Source organism: Falco punctatus, assembly GCF_963210335.1.
Source record: "Falco punctatus genome assembly, chromosome: 6".
In the NCBI taxonomy this organism is placed as follows: Eukaryota; Metazoa; Chordata; class Aves; order Falconiformes; family Falconidae; genus Falco; species Falco punctatus.
In genome coordinates this window covers 20,477,315-20,496,179 of record NC_137585.1, presented here as the reverse complement: position 1 = coordinate 20,496,179, position 18,865 = coordinate 20,477,315, and the positions used below count along the sequence as shown (strand labels likewise).

At 35.6% G+C, this 18,865-nt stretch overlaps 1 protein-coding gene across 3 annotated transcripts in view; it reads left to right on the top strand.

The window, feature by feature from the left end:
* AEBP2 (AE binding protein 2) overlaps nucleotides 1-18,865 on the top strand; it is a 67,642-nt gene that overhangs the window by 34,141 nt on the left and 14,636 nt on the right. For all 3 annotated transcript variants that reach the window (XM_080391786.1, XM_080391784.1, XM_080391785.1), the window contains exons 2-5: nucleotides 888-1,095; nucleotides 4,223-4,330; nucleotides 12,726-12,912; nucleotides 18,665-18,789. In XM_080391786.1, the coding sequence (XP_080247912.1) occupies nucleotides 888-1,095; nucleotides 4,223-4,330; nucleotides 12,726-12,912; nucleotides 18,665-18,789 (628 nt within the window). The remainder of the gene's footprint in view (nucleotides 1-887; nucleotides 1,096-4,222; nucleotides 4,331-12,725; nucleotides 12,913-18,664; nucleotides 18,790-18,865) is intronic.

Genomic DNA, 18,865 nt, shown 5'->3' with positions numbered 1-18,865 from the left:
TTTTGAGGTCCTTCCAAAGATGAGTTGTTCTGTAATGCTGTGGCTTTGTGGAAGGCAAAAACATAAAGGTCCTAAAAGGCAGTGAACAGGTTCACAAGTTAAAAGTATATCAGTAGCTATTTAAAGTTTTCCCAGGTAGAACATCCATGTGTCTCTGTATTTTGGTTTGTGTATGGAAAGAGCACGCTGCAATTTTGTTCTGGGTCAGTTTGATACTTGGGTTTGTACCTGCCAAGATGCAGAGCAGAACGGCTGATGAAAATGACCCCTGCTGGCCGGGTATTCCCACTGTGGTGTCTGGCTTCTCTGGAAAGTTTTAAAACAACAGAACGAAAAGCATTAGTTTAGAAAAAGCATGTGGTGGACACCATCCATGTGTCCAAGTGTACCTTTTAAGCCTTCTGTAAAACTTCAGTGCTGTATTCTTTTTTAAGGATCTAGTGTTAGCAGTGAATGCTGAGCTAAATACATCTCCAGTTTGACCTGGCTTTTCTTTTCCTTTTTTCTTTTTTTTTTCTTTTCCCTTTTCTTTCCTCCTGGGAAATAAAAATAATGAATGGCTGTTTAATGTAGCTTAACAATGACTTTGGTAATCACATGAGAGTTAATTTTCTGACAAATCAGTGAATGGGAGAATTTTCCATCCCTCAATTTTGTACCAGTGTCCAGAAGAAGATATAGGGTCGAGTAATAGTAGGTATTTTCTGGCTGTATATTTATTATAGTTAAAGTGATGAACCACAATAAATTGTAAGTTTGTGTAAGATTTTTCTTTTCAATCTATCTAAATATATCTGAAACAAAACCCCAAAGAGCTATGATTCTTATTTGTTCTGTTAACGTGCAACAACTACAAACTTTCTCTCTCTCTCTCCCCACCACCCTAGCATAAGCAGCACTATTATGGATGTAGACAGCACAATTTCCAGTGGGCGTTCAACTCCAGTTATGATGAATGGACAAGGAGTTCCTGCCTCCTCTGCAAAAAGCATTGCTTATAACTGTTGTTGGGACCACTGCCATGCTTGCTTCAGCTCCAGCCCGGATTTGGCAGATCACATTCGCTCCATACATGTGGATGGTCAACGAGGAGGGGTTGGTGTTTAATTTTTGTTTTCTCCCTCTTTATTAGTTGCTAGTATTTTACTCTGATGACAGTAGCAAGTTTTGTTTTAAAGTATCAGTTTTGCAGCTAGTGGCAACTAAGTTTGGGCCTTCAGCCTGCCAGTATTAGGCATTCAGCTGTTGTCTTTTGCATAGTTCACTTCATTTGGTATTCTGTGTTTTTAATTGAATGTCTCTCCTGAAGAATGTAGTAAGTTCTTTTTAATAAACAATTTGAGGCTAGATATGCTAACTTGTCAACATCCTGAAGCTGTTGGTATATCTTGAAGTGCTTATACTTGGAATTAATTTTCTTTAAATTGTTAGTGTACGTGTTACTGCAGGTGAACTCAGGTGAAGTTGTATCTTGATTATTTTTATGAATGGAGTCTCACTAGAGGTAAAACATCTATAGAACGTATAATAGGGAAGATGTAAGACTTGTTGATTTGAGAGTGCGAAGTCTTACCAGAACAGCTCTGTCTGTAGTACTGATGGCAAGTATACCTTCAATATAATTGCATCTAGTATTTTTTTAATTGAGGTGCATATATAATCATGTATATTTAAGTCTAAACCCTGGTCAAACGATGCAGTTTCCATTGGTCTCACAATTTTAATGTTTCAACCATCCTCCAGTAGAGTTATTTCAACACTGTACTTAACTACCTTCCCCTCCTGAACCTCCAAAGATCACCTTTGATGCCTGCAATACGTTGTGTAAACTATCTCCACATAAAACAGAAGCAATCTGCCCGGTTTCAACACTATATATTGCAGCTCTTGGAGAGCTAATACCAAAACTTAACATATAATGCTCATTATCTTATGACTTTATGTCCTGTCCCTTCTCCAGAAGTAATATGTTAGGACATTACACTTTTATCTTGAGTGAGTAAGAGACTTGAATAAAACACTAATTTGCATGACTTTATTATGTAATTGTGTCACTGAGGCAGCTGTAACTGGTTGTATTTAGCAAAGGTTTTTTGGTATGGTTGGACGTTCGGCTTCATGTTCGGCTTTCTAGTTCAGGCTCTAAGCAGAATCATCCATCTAGTGAGCTGGCTTTTTAGCCACCTATAAGATAGTTTCTGTAGTTCTGTTTGTAGGTTTATAGAAGTATTACATGAATCCTGGATGAAACAATGAAATGGATGAGGTGTACTGGTATCTTGTGGGCTTTCCCATAAATGCACCTCTGGGGATCTTCGTTACCCATCCATGACCCCTTTTCAATGCTTAAAAAGGGACTAGAAGATTTTTCAGGGTGGTTGGGTTGTGTGTGGGGTTTTTTTTGTCTTTTTTAAAAATTCTGTTCACTTACATTCCACGTAACATGATTTGTGGATATTATTATGAAGAAAATGTCAGACTGTTTGTCTTTCTGAAGGAGGAGGTTGTTGGAAGCACCTGGTGTCTAATAACTGTTGCATTCAGTTCACACTTTTTATCCCCCTACTGGAGCTGGTTTACTTTGAAAAATTCTCCAACTTGATGCTATGGAAGGGGACTGATCCTGGCTGGTTTGTTTCAAGGATTTGTCTGCCACCTGCTGGTGAGGTGTTTAAGTGGTGTTAGAAATTGTATTCTTCATTTGATTTGATTTTTCAGATATTACTTACCTACAATGACTATAAATTTGAAGAAAAGGGGGGGTTGTAGTAACTGCTTATTGAAAACTTAAAAGCAATGTGATAAGCGTCTTTGTATGGTAAAATGTATATTTTTAAGCTAATACTGAGATAACAGCTTCAAACTAATCCAGACAGATCCATGAAGAGCCCACAAAACTTTTTGACAAAATAGTTTTACTTACCGGACTTATTTTTTCACAAAAATACCAGATTCAGCCTTTTTACAAGGTTCACAAAAAGCCCTGCCTGAACTTCTGGCAAGTTGTAAAACCAGGGTCTTGGTTTTTGGAGGGATTGCATTTCCATGACCTGTAACTTCATAATGACACTCCTTTGAGTGCCCTGCAGTTGCTGATGGAAATATTTGAACAGTTACAGAGCTGTTGCAGAGCCAGGAATCTCAGAAATTCCCATTCTGTGGCTTCAGGGGGATCTCAAAACTGAGGAGTGGCAGACACCAAAGGTTTAGGGGGGTAGGGCCTTCATGTGTCGGTAGGTCAGGATCACTTGTACAGACATGCAGGGTTTTCAGCTTTGTATTAGTAAGCTGGGTTATACGTATTGTACAGCAAGTACATAGCACTCCTGTGGCTGCTCTTTTGTTTTGAAAAAAATCAATCTTTTGAAGATTGAGTTTTATAATCTCCCAAAGAGAATTAATTTCCATTTAGTTTCCTGAAGTTCTGAAAACCTGTATGGTGGTCAGTGCTACTCCCTGATACTGTATTTTTTTGCCACAAATAAGACCTATACCTCACTTCACACAGACCTGTTGAGGAAATTCTAATGAAAGGCAAGTTCATTGAGCTTTTTTATTCTCTCAGTTATAGATAGACGTGAGAGGAAAGACAAAAGAGTAGGTTTTACTCTTAATGCACTATTGTGCATGTGACTGATCTGTGCACTAGAATCACAGAACACCCATAGATTTATTTTTTTTTTTAATCCCATGAGGAAGTGTAACTTTCTTCATCAGGAATTGAGTATAAGGCCCTAATTAGAGATACCCAGTGTTCCATAATACAAAACTCTGGTATGTAAACAATTGTATTGTAATTAAGAGTTTTCAGCTTCTCATGCTCAAAGGATGAAGTTATTAATTGCTTATGACAGTAAATTATTTTATTTCTGTATCTGCTACCCAGAAAATGCGAATTTTTCATTTAAAAATTACCTGTCTCAGTATCTGGTGGATACAGCTCTTGAGTGCAGATGCAAACTCTTTACAGTGGATGCTGTGGCTCTTGATTGTGTGTATCTGCAGGAGCATCTGTGTTTTGATATTTTTTTCCAGTGACCTCCTTTTTTTGAATTCTTGTGATTGTAATTATTTTTATCTTGGTGAGATATGAGAAGTAGTTGCAAAATTGTTCACAATTCTTTGAAGTACTTTATTTTGTGAAAACAGGCTTCTTTGCTAATGTGGTTTTCTTTGTGTTTTCTTTGACGTGTGTAAACTTACCACATTTTTACTCTATTAGGTGTTTGTTTGCTTGTGGAAAGGTTGCAAAGTATATAATACACCTTCAACAAGTCAAAGTTGGTTGCAGAGGCACATGCTGACACACAGTGGGGACAAACCTTTCAAGGTAAGGTTCATTGTAAGATACATAATTTGTTATTTTAAGAGTGATCCTATTTATTTTTCCTGATTCAATATATTAATTAAAAATGGCATCACAGCAGGATTTCTTAAAAAGTATCCAGCGAGCTGAGCTTTCATCTTTGCAGTAGTAGTGCCCAAAGGTCCTGTTCTGTTATGAAGACAGGTGAAGATCCTACTATTGCTTTCTCTGTCCCTGTTTCTTTTAGCCTATAAATGGTAGGAGAGTGTAAAACTAAATAGTACTGAACTTCCATTTTTTTGCTTATTTTCCAGTTGAGCTGCTTACACTGTAACAGTGAGATATTTTGCCTCATGCTTTACACTTTCACATTAAACTTTGGATCATGCCTGATGGTGCACATCCTGTGCTTGAGGAAGAACTGGTTTTGTTAACAAAATTCAGTTGAAACACAGTCAGTGACTGGTTAACCTCTCAGAATAATAAGGAAGTCAGGAATGCAGGACCGTTGAGCTGACTTTCCTGCATAGTATTTTCTAACTTTCTCTTTCTTTCTCCCCCTAATCTGTACCTGCAATTCTAGGTATAGTAGTGTTTATCATTCCCATATCCACCAATCCGTTATTAATGAGTTGCTTCATCCTCTTATGGATACAGTTGGGGCAGTTCATAGCTGTCAGTCCTGCATCACTTGATGGTAAGTCCCACCCACACTACTTCAGACTGAAGTTCTCCTTCCATATAGGATATGAAAATGAATTAGTTTTTTGTTTTGGTTTTTTTGTTTGTTTGTTGTGGTTTGGTTTTTTTTTTTTTTTTAAAAAAAAGTTTAGGTAGCATTTTATACCTTCCTCTCCCTCACCCCCCAACCCCACCAAGTTTTAGTCACTGTTTCTCTCTCCTCTCTTTCTTCTCAGGTAGTATCTTCTGCCTTTTTTTTTATTTTATTTATTTATTTTAAGGCAGCTTTATTACTGAAAAATAATTTTGTGTTACAGTGGTGTCTTCCAGAAGTTACTACTTCTACATAGCTTATAAACAGTAGTTCTGACAGAAAACAAAACTAAACTCAAACCTAGAGAGTAAAAATAGTGCATTGTATATGAAAAAGTTTTTTAATAAAGGCTAGACTTTTTTTCCATACTGAACTGTGTAGTTTAGTCTGAAAATTTCTGACTGAGAGCGAATAGGAACAGGTAACTTGCTTTTGAGGTTATCATACCCTTTGTTCAAAAGAATAAAATTAGCATGCTTTTGGAAGCATTGCATAAGGATCGTAGATCCCTGAAAGTTTGCAGATATGATTGTTCCAGCAACTGATCAAATCTTAGGTGCTAATCCCCGAATAAAATAAAAAAAACCCCACTCATCAGAGGAAACTTGTACCTTAGGTCATTTTGGGATTCAGTATTTTACATACCTTAAAGTATAATGGCAAGCTTTAGTGTTGAGGGAGTCTTTCAGTAGGGTAATTTGTATACTTAACTTGATCTAAATCAAAGAAACTAAATTTTAGAGACATTGCATTTAAAAAGAGGTGGGCATAGGTCAGAAATATCAGCAGTACTTTTGAGTCTGTCAGAGTTACTTAGCAAAGTCAGTAAAAGTTGGTATCCCAGGTTTTTGGCTTGGCTAGTTACAGCTAGAGCCCTAAAATTTACAACAATTAGTTCTAATAATAATCTTGTGTTAAATGTGTTATTTCACCAGCTGATTTTCTGTACTTTCTGGTCATACTAAAGGAAAGAACAAAGCACAGGCTAGGATTGCACTAGTTAATCGTCATGTGTCACTTCCGCATTTTTTCCTACTGTTGTCTTTAGTCCTTCTGTTTGTTTTTATCTCTGTATTTCTCAGTCTGTTCCTGGGGGCTTTGAATGGAGGATAATTGTGGTCTCAGTAGAATTTTGTAACATCTTTTGTTCCCCTGTCATTTATGCTGAATATAGGCTTCAGGGCTCATACATAAGTGTCTGTGGTAGCAACCTATTAATTAACTAGCCCCCTTTCCTCGCTTTTTTTTTTTCACAAGCTTTTGAAACCTACTGTCTGATAGAAGAACACTTAGTGTTGGAAATTAGTCTTGATTGGGCAAAGAACAGCCATTACTAATTGTTTTATGTCAGTCATTCAAAAACAGAGCAAATGTTTCCATTTGGTGCATTTAGCTGTTCTTATAAATCTGGATTGCTCACATTTAGGAAAACCCAAATTTTTTCAAGTCAGAGTTGGATTAAGGACCTCTTGTTCTTGATGATGAGCAGACAATATCTCCCAAAACCTAAATTACAAATGAAATTTGTGTTGCATCATGTGAATATACTTACAGAGAACTTGCTGAAAATACTTAGTCATTCAGTGTTACATTGAAAAAAAAAAAAAAAAAAGAGTGTCAGGATTTTTGAGGGAAGCTGTAAAAAGCCATAATGGAAATAGTATAGATAGGTGTTTCTGTCTGAAGAACTGCTGTTCAGGATGCTTTTAAGAAAAGCAAAGAATCTTAACTAGGAAAGTGACAATTAAAAGCATGGAAAATTTACTTTTGTAAAGGTAAAAGCAAAGTAATCATATAATGACCAGAGGATAGCGTAAAAAATATATGGCAGACTGCCATATTCTTATTTCTCTAGTCAAAATAAGAGAAAACAGTATTTTCTTAAATTGAAAGGTAGTTGGGGACTGTCTTAGGCATAAAGCTGTCATTGGCATTAGAACTACTCCATTAAGGATATGTCCCTGGCCTGTCACCCTTTTGCTTGCAAATGTACTCGTTTTATGTAGTTGCCCATTTTGGGTTTAATTATCTATTATTGTGGTACACATGGTGGTGTCCTTTGATTAAAAGCTGTATCCAGCTGTAAATGAGCTGCTGTGCTTTCATATTAAAAGGTCTTTGTGGATTTACCTGCCCTTTCCATTTGAATGAACTACAGAGTCACATAGTTTATATGTCACAGAAGTGAACACACGTCTAAATTACAAAGTCAAAATGTTTCATATTTTTATAATTTTCTCCTGTTTTTTTGTGTAGTTTAGTGTGTCACCCTCAGCATTAATATTGCAATACCTGTGTCACAGAAAAAGTAAATTAATCTTTATCAATATCCATTTTTGAGACCTCTGTTATGCTAGCTCCATTTTTATATGGGGCAATATCCTGGTAGTGCATGTCCAGCCCCTAAGAAGGAGACATTTTATATCTGAGTTATCTAGTGAATTAGGGTGATGGTGGTGGGGGAAGATACCCTAAATCTCTGGGCAGATTTTAGGACCTCAGTTCCCCTTTAGTTGTCATATTGCTTTTCTGTTCATTCCCTCCTTTTTCTTCCAAGTTTATGATACTGATAGCCTTGGATTTCATGTTGAACGCATGGATGGATTTTTTTGCCTGTGTTTTTTTTTTTTTTTTGAGGCCATAATCACTAACTTTTGTTACTGATAAAGTGTCTTTTCCTAGGGCACCCACCAAGCCCTTCACCAAAGAAAAAGTGTCTGTTAAATGAGATATAGTAACCATTACAGCTAGTTCTCAGTCTCTAGTCAAATACTGTTTCTGCCAATCAGCATGCTTTTCCAGTCCTACTTTTGGTAAGCGGAGTTTCCTAGATCTGTTTTTCTTGTCAGGAGGAACAAACAAACAGACTGGTCTTACAGAACATGTATCTGGTTGAGAACTTACTGGCCGCCTTTGGCCCCCTCTTGGGTATTTTTGAAGTTATGTTGTTCCTCTTAATACCTGAAGTTAATGGCTCATGTGCTGCTGGAAGTTTTCTCTTTGTGTATTGCAGTCTGATTCCAGCCATCGTGGTGTTTTTTGGGTTTGGGGGTTTTTTTTAGGTTTTGGTTGTTTTTTGTTTTTTTTCCTGTCATTGTAGACATTCATTTAATATACGTATTCTCAGAGCATGTAATTGTTTCTCTGGAGATGTTAGTGTGTTTGTGTCTGATTTTACATTCAGAGTTGAGAGAGAAAAACCTAAACATTTTTCTTTTTTAGTTCTGTTATTACATAATTTTTGCAGCTTTTTAGAAAATGGTGGAATGTTGTGGTGTATGATCAACATGTAGTGATGGTCGTGTCAAGGGTTCAGCAATTTAACTTTCAGACTTTCAGAACATGTAGACAGGTAGATCTAGAGGTATAATCTGCTGAGTTAGAAAACTGATGCTGGTAGCTGTCTTTGGCAAGCTGAGAAAAAGTGAATGAAGAAATTCTTGCTTGTCCTAAACTTGCCTGTTACAAGTAGTAAGTATTTGAACAATTAATGTGCTGTGACAACCTGGATTTTCCAGCATGGTTGCTGGTACTCAAAAAAACAAACAAAAAAACCCAAACCCAAAACCCCAACAAAGTACTACTCACCATACCTTGTTGCTGTACAGTGTACATGCTGTACGTGTTCTTGAAGACACATCAAATGAACTCTTAAAATGTAGTCTGGGTGACCAAATGCAAAATGTTAGGCACAATGAAAGGAAAAATAGTAGAGCAAGCACAAAACAGTGTGAGATTTTATGCAAAATAATTGCATATAGTAATCTTCTGTAAATCTAAGACTGCGTGTAGGTGTGCAACCAACTGCTTTCACATACTGATTCCAGTGGGTGTGCTTCACATCAGTTGTGCAAGGTTTGCTCATGTGGGATAAAGGCTTTCAATGACAATACACAGGTTTATTGCAGGCTTTTGTCCTTTGTTAGAATGGGGAGAAGAAAGTAATAACAAAAATGAAATTTAGTGTTCATTCTGCCACCTGTAACTCCCAGAATTCATTAAATGGTGACTGCATTTGATACGACTCTCAGTAGAGTAACACTTGCTGAAATGTAAAAAACACAGCCAAGCAGTTCAGTCCTCATTTGAAATTTGTGTATGTTACTCTTTTGGCAGAATATCTTCAATTCATTAAGAGCATTGCAGATGCAGTTAGAAAATGTAAATGCATTCTACCTGAACACTTAGATGTTGAGATAGTATGAGAGTTTATCCAGATGTCTAAAATATTACTGTGAGATTTACTGGAAAAATTACACATTGAATATTCTAAAAAGGACATTCTGAATTTTGAATCTAGAAAAAAACCCCTGTATTGCTAGATATTTTTATATCCTGTTTGTTAAAGTCACTGGTCATTACTGCCCATTAATAATGGTGGGTATGGGTACACTGGAGAAATTAAACTTCTTACGTGTTGACTTATTTTCTCTTGAAGTAACATATCCACCAATCCGGACCCAATCTATCATATTTAAAATTGAATGCAAAATGTTGAGATTTAGGTTTTGGGGGAAAAGTAAAGAGATTGGTTTAAAGTTCTGCATAATAGTCGAGTTTGATTTATTAGAAGCCCTCTAGATCTGTATAATTATTTGGTGGGAAGCTGATTTGGTGTGACTTACCGTCCAGAGATCCTGAAGTGACAGCCTGAACTGCTCCTTTATCTTTGGAGAGAAGAGACTTTACCCATTAGTAACGGATTGCTGGATATATTATTTTAGAGAAAAAAAAATAAAAAGGAAAAAAAAACAGGTAAGATTTTTCTCCTCTTCTACTATTTCCTGTCTACTGCAAAGGAATTCTGTGTCATCTTTGATATATCAGCTGTTGATTATTTGATGACATGATCAGGTAGTCTCAAAATATGTGATACCTAAATGTAATGATTTCTGCAAATATTTCATTCTGTGGCTGCAGGCTGTAAGTAGGCTTTCTGGAAAAGATAATTTCTAGTTGCACATTTTATATATTGAAGACTTAAGGGTGCCGGTTTGGGGCTTTTGAAAGTAAAATGTGTAGAGCAAGACAAGTAAGTGGTAGCTTCTGTAGATAATCTGTATAGAATATCTGTGCTTGTTTTACATGACTAAAGTCAAGTTACGACATTGTGAGTCAAACTGTAGTTTGTCATAACGGTGTTTCCCATCTGACAAGAAATACAATTAAGTCTCACGAACCTGTGTTTTAAAAAGTTTCAGAAATGCGCTTGATACAAAGTTTGTGTTATTTTCAGAAGGTATTGCCTTTTGATATTACACTTTATTAAACTTGGAATATGCTAATGGATGCACTGTACCAAAACTTCAGTTTGTTTTTTTGACTTCTACCAGGCATTGACAAGGCTGAAATTTTAATTTCTCTTTCTGATTGAACTTCAGGGTATGGAGGCTATTTTTTTTGTGCATTTTTTTTTAATTGTGTATGTCAGTATTTGTAGGATCAGAAGGATCCAGAAGCTGAAGTTAGGAATACCTTAATGAAAGTTAAATCTAAGTTTAGATTTAGTTGCTTGGTTTAGTTTCATGAAACTGTTTTTATGGGCAAGACAGCTATTTCAAGGAGGATAAAAAACTATTTGAATTAATGCACACATATATTTTACCTGTATTTGATTTTGAATTTGATCATCTTTTAATACAAGTAAATGGGTCACATTCAAGGTCAGGTTTGATGGGGCTACTAATCCAGTAGATGTCCCTACCCACAGTGGTGGGGTTGGAACTGGATGATTTTTAAAGGCCCTTTCTAACACAAACCATTCTATGAATCTGTAAGTGTAAATTGTAATTGTCAGTATTGATTTTAAGTAATAAATACTGCATTGAGGTTGCTGTAGTTTAAATGAGATCATGTTCTTGAGTTTTGAATTTCATAATGTGCTGGCATTTCTTACATTGTAAGTCACTAAAATATAAGTATACAATATTGCTGCTGTTTGAGCACGGGAAATTACAGGGCAAGCTAAAAAGGCGTAGGTAGGTTTTTGGTAAAAATCTTCACAATTATGAAGATAGTTACTAGTGAGAGAGAGAGGGAGGAACAAATACAGTGTGAAGATCCTGAAGTTCTTTTGTCAGGGAATTACATGTTTGTAGTTAGCTCAGTACTTAGAAAACTTCCCCTAACTACTTCTGTGTTTTTTTCCCCCCTTAATAAAGGGGGGAGGGGGGGAACCCAAAATAAAAATGTGAAAAATACCCTGCTATTTTTTGTCTTTTACTATCTTGAAATATATATATACATATTTTCAGTCCTATAGCAAGTATTAAGTGTTTGGGGTTAATCTAGGTTTTTCTCTTCATGGATGCTGCATTGTTTTATGGTGCTCATGGAAAACCATTTGCTAGGTCTGAAGCAGAAACAGACTTTTCAGTCTACAAACCATGCTGAGTGATGTTTTCTTGTCTTTCAATCAAATGTGCAGACTTGGGGCAGATTACTGTAAGAGCTTGCAAATTTGTCCTTCAGAGAAAATTTAGCACTATGTATATAGTTGCCATATTACTTAGTCCTGAACTCTTGTTGGAGCTGCCTTATCAGTTTGCTTTGAAGTGCTGGATAAGAGGGGTACAGGTGGAAGAGCTGAGAAAGAGGGGAAGGAGCAGAACAGATGTGGAAGAAGAACTTGCCAATAGTTTAGAGTGGTATGGGGGTTTTGCTACTGGCTGATCAACCACTGTTCTCTGGATCAGAAGGAAAATTGGTCATGTGGATACACAATTCATTGCAGCCAATGATGGAATGCATATCTTAAAATGACCTTCCTATTACCCTTGTAAGCTCAGAGCACAGGAGAAAAGGTTTGTGCCTCTCTCTCCAACAGTATAATTTCAATACTGATTTTGAAAATTAAATAATTTTAAATAGAAACCAAATACTTATAAAAATACCAATGATTACCACAGCCAGTACTAGCTTAGTTGCACATATCTTGTGATTTCTGTTTAAGTATTGTTGGATCTTTTCTTATTTTTCTGTTTGAGAAAAGAGGGAATTTTCTTTAAATAAGAACTTTCTTAAATAGCTCTGAAATAATAGTAACATCCCAAAATAAATGCATAAATTATTAATACAACTTTCAAGTTACTGAAGTTAAAGGTTTAGATAGAACTATAAGATAACTGTTTATTGACTTTTTATAGCATTTATAAAAAGCATTAAGCTGTTTCAAATTTAACATGAGTAAGAATGTTTTATTTTACTTCTGACTTGTTAAAAGAAAGGAGGACATTGGAGAATGTTAGTTATCAAATGCAGAAGATTGGAGAGCTGTTGAGAAATACAGAATAACTGCAGTATTTTGAAAGGTGGGAATATTAGTCTATGAAGGGGAAAGTTCTTCAGAAGCATTTATTTTCTGTATGAAGGCTTTCAGTGTATTTGGTTTTATGCTATACAATATTCTGGAATATAATATAGCATAGAAAAAAATCTTTATTCCATGGAATAATTATTGAGAGTTATAAAGTTCAGGTAGAAATTTATTTCAGATTATGTTTGTTTTTAAGAACATGGTCATTAAGAATTTGCCTTCCTTTCAGTGTGTTTGAGGTTGAGCCAGAAAAGTCAAATGGAAAGATCCTGTGAATGAGTGCCTTATAGCACGCTGATACAATAGTTGTTCTGGTTTCTTTTTCTCAGTGTGTAGTTGGTGGGTGCAATGCCAGCTTTGCATCTCAGGGAGGACTTGCCCGTCATGTGCCCACACACTTCAGCCAGCAGAACTCTTCAAAAGTTGCCAGCCAGCCAAAGGCCAAAGAGGAATCTCCATCTAAAGCTGGAATGAATAAAAGAAGAAAGTTAAAGAACAAGAGACGACGATCATTACGTAAGTATTTCCACTTAGAAGTTCTTGCAAGCTTTGTCTTGGATGGGAAGTTCCTCTTCAATGTGGTTGTTTCTCTGCAGGTGTGAGTCTGGTAGGGTTGGTGATCTCTTTAGCATTATATTGTTGGCATCTCTTGAGATGGGAGGAAAACAATTCCAGATTCTGTTTGTGTTCCTTTTTCAGGTAAAGCATCTATGTGTTTGGTAGAAGAGATCAGGTTTCTGTGAGCAACAGTTTGAGTTTATGATTTAAAGATGAATTTCATTTTTAGAGTTGTTTTTTCTTTAACTATATTACTATTGGAAGACTTTCTGTTTAGTGATGAGATCCGAAGTTCAGTACTGCAAACAGAGACTGCGGATTCATATAAATTAGAGATAAATGCATATTATATAAACTCTCTTTCAAGCACAACATTTCATTAAATTAATGATAGTTTTATGAGCATAACCAAGATCTAATTCTGGGCAGATGTGACTTGCTGGGGTTTTAAAATCTTTTTCTGCACAGTTAGTTGACGTTCATTAATTTTGTATGAACCAATGTGCTGAGAAGTGTGATGTATCATTTAAAGTGAGGATTGTTTCCTCTAGCAAGTAGTAATCACTTATGCAGTACCTTTTCTAGTCAGTTTTGATCCAGTTGTGCGATTCCGGAGTTGTCCTAGCATCGGTGATAACCATGTCAAATTTATTTAGATTGGCACGCACAGAAATGGTTGGAAAAGACTAGGCAATTATTGAAGTATTTAACTTTGTTTTTTAACTGCTTGGGATGCAACTTTCCAGTACTGAACTGATTATTTGCTAATTTTAAACTGTTACTGGGACAGTTGCGTTTTAGAGTAGAGACATGTAAAAACCCATTTAGATTTTTTTCCTGCTGGTACGTCAACAGCTGAAGAAAAAACTTCCATTAATTTTTACCTGTGGTGTAAAGTCAACCTTGCAGTACTGGAGAGAAGGGCAGGATACCATTTTTATGAACCACTGGACCTGTTACATCTCATACTGTCCACAGAAACGGAGCTGTGTTCGTAAGCAGTTATTTCAGTCCTGTCTCCTGGGTGGTAGTACAAGTTTAGTGATGATGTGCTGGAGAACTTGTGTTGCTTTGTTGGGTCAGTAATTCTTATTTTTCCAGAACTCTTCTGTGGTAAACACTTGGCTGTATCTATCTCTGTGTTCCTGTGAAGAAGTAGTTACAGATTTTTCAAACAGTACTTACAACAATGGATACACATAGTAGTGGTCTAAGGGAATTACTCCACCCATGTGCCATGTTTCTGCCTTGAAGGCAAAGAACCCTGTCCTGGACAGTACCAGTATCACCTAGATTCTGAGAAGTTTATTTTCTGTGTCTGTCTTGCACACAGTGACAGCTGTGCAGTTCAGTGCTGGAAGAGCCACTGTTAACTTCAGTTACGGTGACTTTTTTCGTTCATTTTTTTTTATATATGTGAGCAATTTGTATCATTAAATATCTAAAAGTGTAAATTACAAGAACTCCTCTGATTTTGACACTGATTTAACATTCAAAGAAGGTGGAAAGAGAATTTGACTTCCAAAGAGCTTTCCCTTTCATCTAGGAATCTATGTAAATGAGAAGGGAAGGCTGATCAATGAAGGGTTATGTGGTCACTTTGCAGTATCCTTTACTTCATCTTAGATGTTAGGAAAGAGAGGATTACTGAAAGAGTTGCAGGTTCCTGAAGGATTATCACAATTTATTGTCTGCGTTATTCAAATAAAATATAGATGTCTAATACTTGTCACTTCAAAGTTTTCACTTTCAGAGGTTACCGAGTTGCATCTTGGCTTGCACCTCCAGATTGATTTTGTTAGGTGGCTGATTTAATGTGTTTTAATTCGGTTCCGCTTCTCCCCTGCCCCACTATATGCAGAAGTAGTTTTTTAGGTTGGCGTTTTATTAGTTATTGATGAACTTTATTGACTTAAAAGTTTTATATCAGTGCTTTGTAGTTAAAACTTCAAATTACCTGCTAAGATGTTTACTGCAGAATTGTTGAATGAGTGTATAGCAAAAAAAAAAGTAAGAAGTAAATATTATGCGAATCTTAAAGATCAGACTGTGGTACTTGAATGGTCTGCTGTCTTGATCAAGTCTTGCACAGGAAGAAAAATGACATCTGCTTGAGCAATTTCTTATCTTCTTGCCTCTTGAGACAAATGCAGTGCTGGCTGTAGAGTTTTGCCTTAAGGCAGAAATAATCTCTGAGTTGGGAACTGACTACTGTAATGTATTTCTCCAGAGGGTACGCGACCCAGAAATGGATCCAAAGTCGATGGCATTTTCTGATAATGCTAAGTATTGGTAGCTTTTCTTTAAAACTTTGTGTGGATTATTGTTGATCAGGTGACCTTGACAAAGGGCTGATACAGTTTTGCTTATCGTTCTGGTTTTTAGCTTAGTTGTACTTAGTTAAAGAATGTTAAAGTGTGCAAGTTTGTATGTTTTGTCTTTACCAGAAGAATGGGGAAGGGCAAGAACCGTTATCTAAGAAGCCACAATAACAAAATAATAGCATTAAGTATTTTCAGTCTAGAGTGTATAAAGCTAGGAACATAGACTTACATTTAGATATTTTAAAAGTGTCCGGAAGGAGAGGTGTTGAAGTTAAGTACCAGGTTCTTTGCAAGTTGGGTCACAAGAAGTTATGACAAATGGGTGTAAAGCAAGATCCTATGTGATAGTGTACAATGTGTTTAAATCAAATAATCATTTGATGCAAAACTACAGTTTTGCATCACAAAACAATTTTTTCTTGTGAGAAAATGTTGTAGTGTTCTTTGTACCTCCTCATGGTTTGGTTAGACCTTGGCTATTTTTTGCAAGTTGTAAGTGGCTTAGTGAATATTTATTGGCAATTGATGGCTAATACATGCTGCTATTGAAGCATCCTCTTATAAATTCTTAATAGTTTAAATACAGCAAACCAATAAATTTGCTTCCTCTGTGTTTTATATCTGAACATTACCTTTCTAACAGACATTAATACATAAATAAAAAAAGGAGACTTTATTGTGGCTTTATATATGACAAGGGCATGATCTTCTACCTTAACTGTAGAGAATTCTTACTGTTACTTGGTACTTTTTTTCTCCATTCTTTGGTAATATCTTGCCATTCTTGAACAGTTTTCCATTTCTTTTTTCCTGTCTGTAGACAGCATGTGTTCTTTAAAGTTTGGAAATTAGTACTTCTATGATGAAAGCGTGTTTTACTATAGACACCCCTATATGGCTGGTTACATTATTGGTGATATAGAGACTGTCTGATTTGTTATACAAACTTTGACGTTGCAGAGTAATTCAGGATTACAGTCACAGCTTTCTTTTTCTTCTGGATAGCATTATACACATGCACTGCTCTATGTAGTCTGTCATTTAGAGGTACAGAGCCAAACATATTTCAAGTATCTATCTCTCAAATAGGTCATAGTATTGCTATTCTGAAGCTACCTCAAAGAATTTTGCAGAACCTAAGATTATATTTACAATATTGTCACTTGCTTTTTGAATAGCTAAGATGACACTGTAGTTATTAACAAGCATGGTAATCGAGTTCACTGGAGAACTGTAAGCAAGATAAGGAAACTTTCTGTTCATGGAATTGACGATAAGACTATGTTAGTTATGTAACACTTGGAAATTAATTTAGTAGGCTACTGGTATGAAGGTTTTAATTTATTTGACTTAAGTGATGTGTACTTGGAACTTGTATTATGCAGGAAGGGAGATACCTTACTCTGAAAATACTTCTGAGGAAGTAAATTTAAGATACATAGAAGGTACAGCATTAATACTCAATAGGAGATATATAAAACTATTTGTATGCCTTTGACAAATTATGCCCTTTCTTTTGCATCTGTTTAGTGTTATCCAGTGGTAAATCCTGGAGAAATTTGCTGTATGATACCAGAAGCAAACATTTGGGGTTATCTTTTCCTTTCCACCCTCCCTTCCTTCCTCCCTCGTATTTATTTATAAAATATTTATATGCTTGCATCACTGACCACCTGCAGCATGAGCTGTGGTTCTATGTTACCACTTAGAGTGAGAAAAGATTTCAATGAGATGATTGCCTAATTGGCAGTATCTGAGAGATAGAGTAAGGACAGAACATAATGCACAGATGAATGCTTAACTACAGTTTACAGTTAGTCCCAGGAGTGTAGCAAAGACTAGCTTTAAGTGGAGTTTGTTTTGAAATAATGGATAGATAACCTTGATGAAAAGGATTATAAAAGTTGTTTTAAATGAAGACAACAGAACTTTTGAATCAGTTTTTACAGTATAGAATGATAGTTGACAATGTAGTATCAACTCCTGTTCTTAGTTTTAATTTCGGTGTGTTATATAGAGAACTACTGCTGTCATATAAGACTTAAAAAATACAAGTACTTCTATTCATGCTTATTTGCTCGTATAATTTTACTACTGTACTATATGGTATATTTTTCAAAATTGTGTGAAGTATTTCTAGTAGTATACAGATATGTGCCTAGTAGCAATTATTTTTTAAAGGACTCTGAGTGTAGAATTGATAGACCTTTATGCTCTAAATCAGAATTCAGTATTTTTTTACTGTTAAAAAAACACTTTAACTGTAAAAGTCCTTTTCTAAAAGGATAAAGGGCTTTATTAGTGCCTGCTGGTTTTAGACTACTTATAAAAATACCAGCTGAATGTTAATTGCACTTCAGTCATAAATTGAGGTGTAGTATGTGATGCAGTTGCTGCTTCTTGGCAGAAGAAAATAATCTCTTCACTAATAATCAAAGAACATGGAATGACAACTTGTACGTAGAAAGAAACATGTCTAGCAGTGAGTGTGGAGTTTTTCATGCGATGTGACTGTTCATTGTTATTACTCCTTGGAGATGAAAAATTTCTTGATGAGCTAGTATTCTCTGTATGTTCATAGTAATTCTTACTTAATCCTTTGCTTTGTGTTCCACTGCAGTACCCAGCAGTTTTGTTTTCAGTGCCATTGTTGATCTCTTTGCAGCATCTCAGTATTCACTGAAAATAGCTGGAGTTTTTACTGATTATAAATTAGATCAGAGGAGATTGTTTTTAATAAAATTAAGAAATAAGGTATAGGTGTAATTCTGCTTTTAAGATGTTGATTGTATGCCTGATCATGTTTTGAAGTACTTTAATGCTATTTTTTAGAAAGTCACAGCAGTAATACTGGAATTACTGACTGCTGTAAGAGTGACTTGGCCATTTAGGCTTCCATAAACATCACAATCTAACTGTGCTGTTTTCACATTAAATTAGAATTCACATGAATTAATGAGGTTTGGGTTTAGTTTATTTGTACTGGGACTTCTTTTTTTTCCCCTCCCTTTTTTTAATAAGAGATAATAGCAATGAATGTTCCCAGAGGTACTCAGCAAAATTAATGAATTCTTAATTTTAAAAATTAAGAAATAATAGAATTCACCTGAAACTTTTAAAAAAAAGTGAGTGTAATTGAGTTTGTCAGAATAGCTGTTTGATCTACAAGGAGTATGTTTTGACCAAACTTAAATGAATTGTGCCCCTCTTGGAGCCATTTTTTCCTCTCAGTTAAATTAATGTTTACAACTCTTTGACAAGGTGATGCTACTGCCATAATGATAAATGATTTACTAATGACACTTCAGACTTCTTTGTATGTCTGAATGTGTTTGAGTATTTCAATGTTTGAACACCTAAGGATCTCTTTTCCTTTTTTTTTCTAGCAAGACCTCATGACTTCTTTGATGCGCAAACACTGGATGCTATAAGACATCGAGCAATCTGCTTTAACCTCTCGGCACATATAGAAAGTTTAGGAAAAGGCCACAGTGTTGTATTTCATAGTACTGTAAGTATATATATATATGTATATGACACATTTTGTTTGTTTACCTATGCATCTGAAAAATCTAATACTCCAGAAA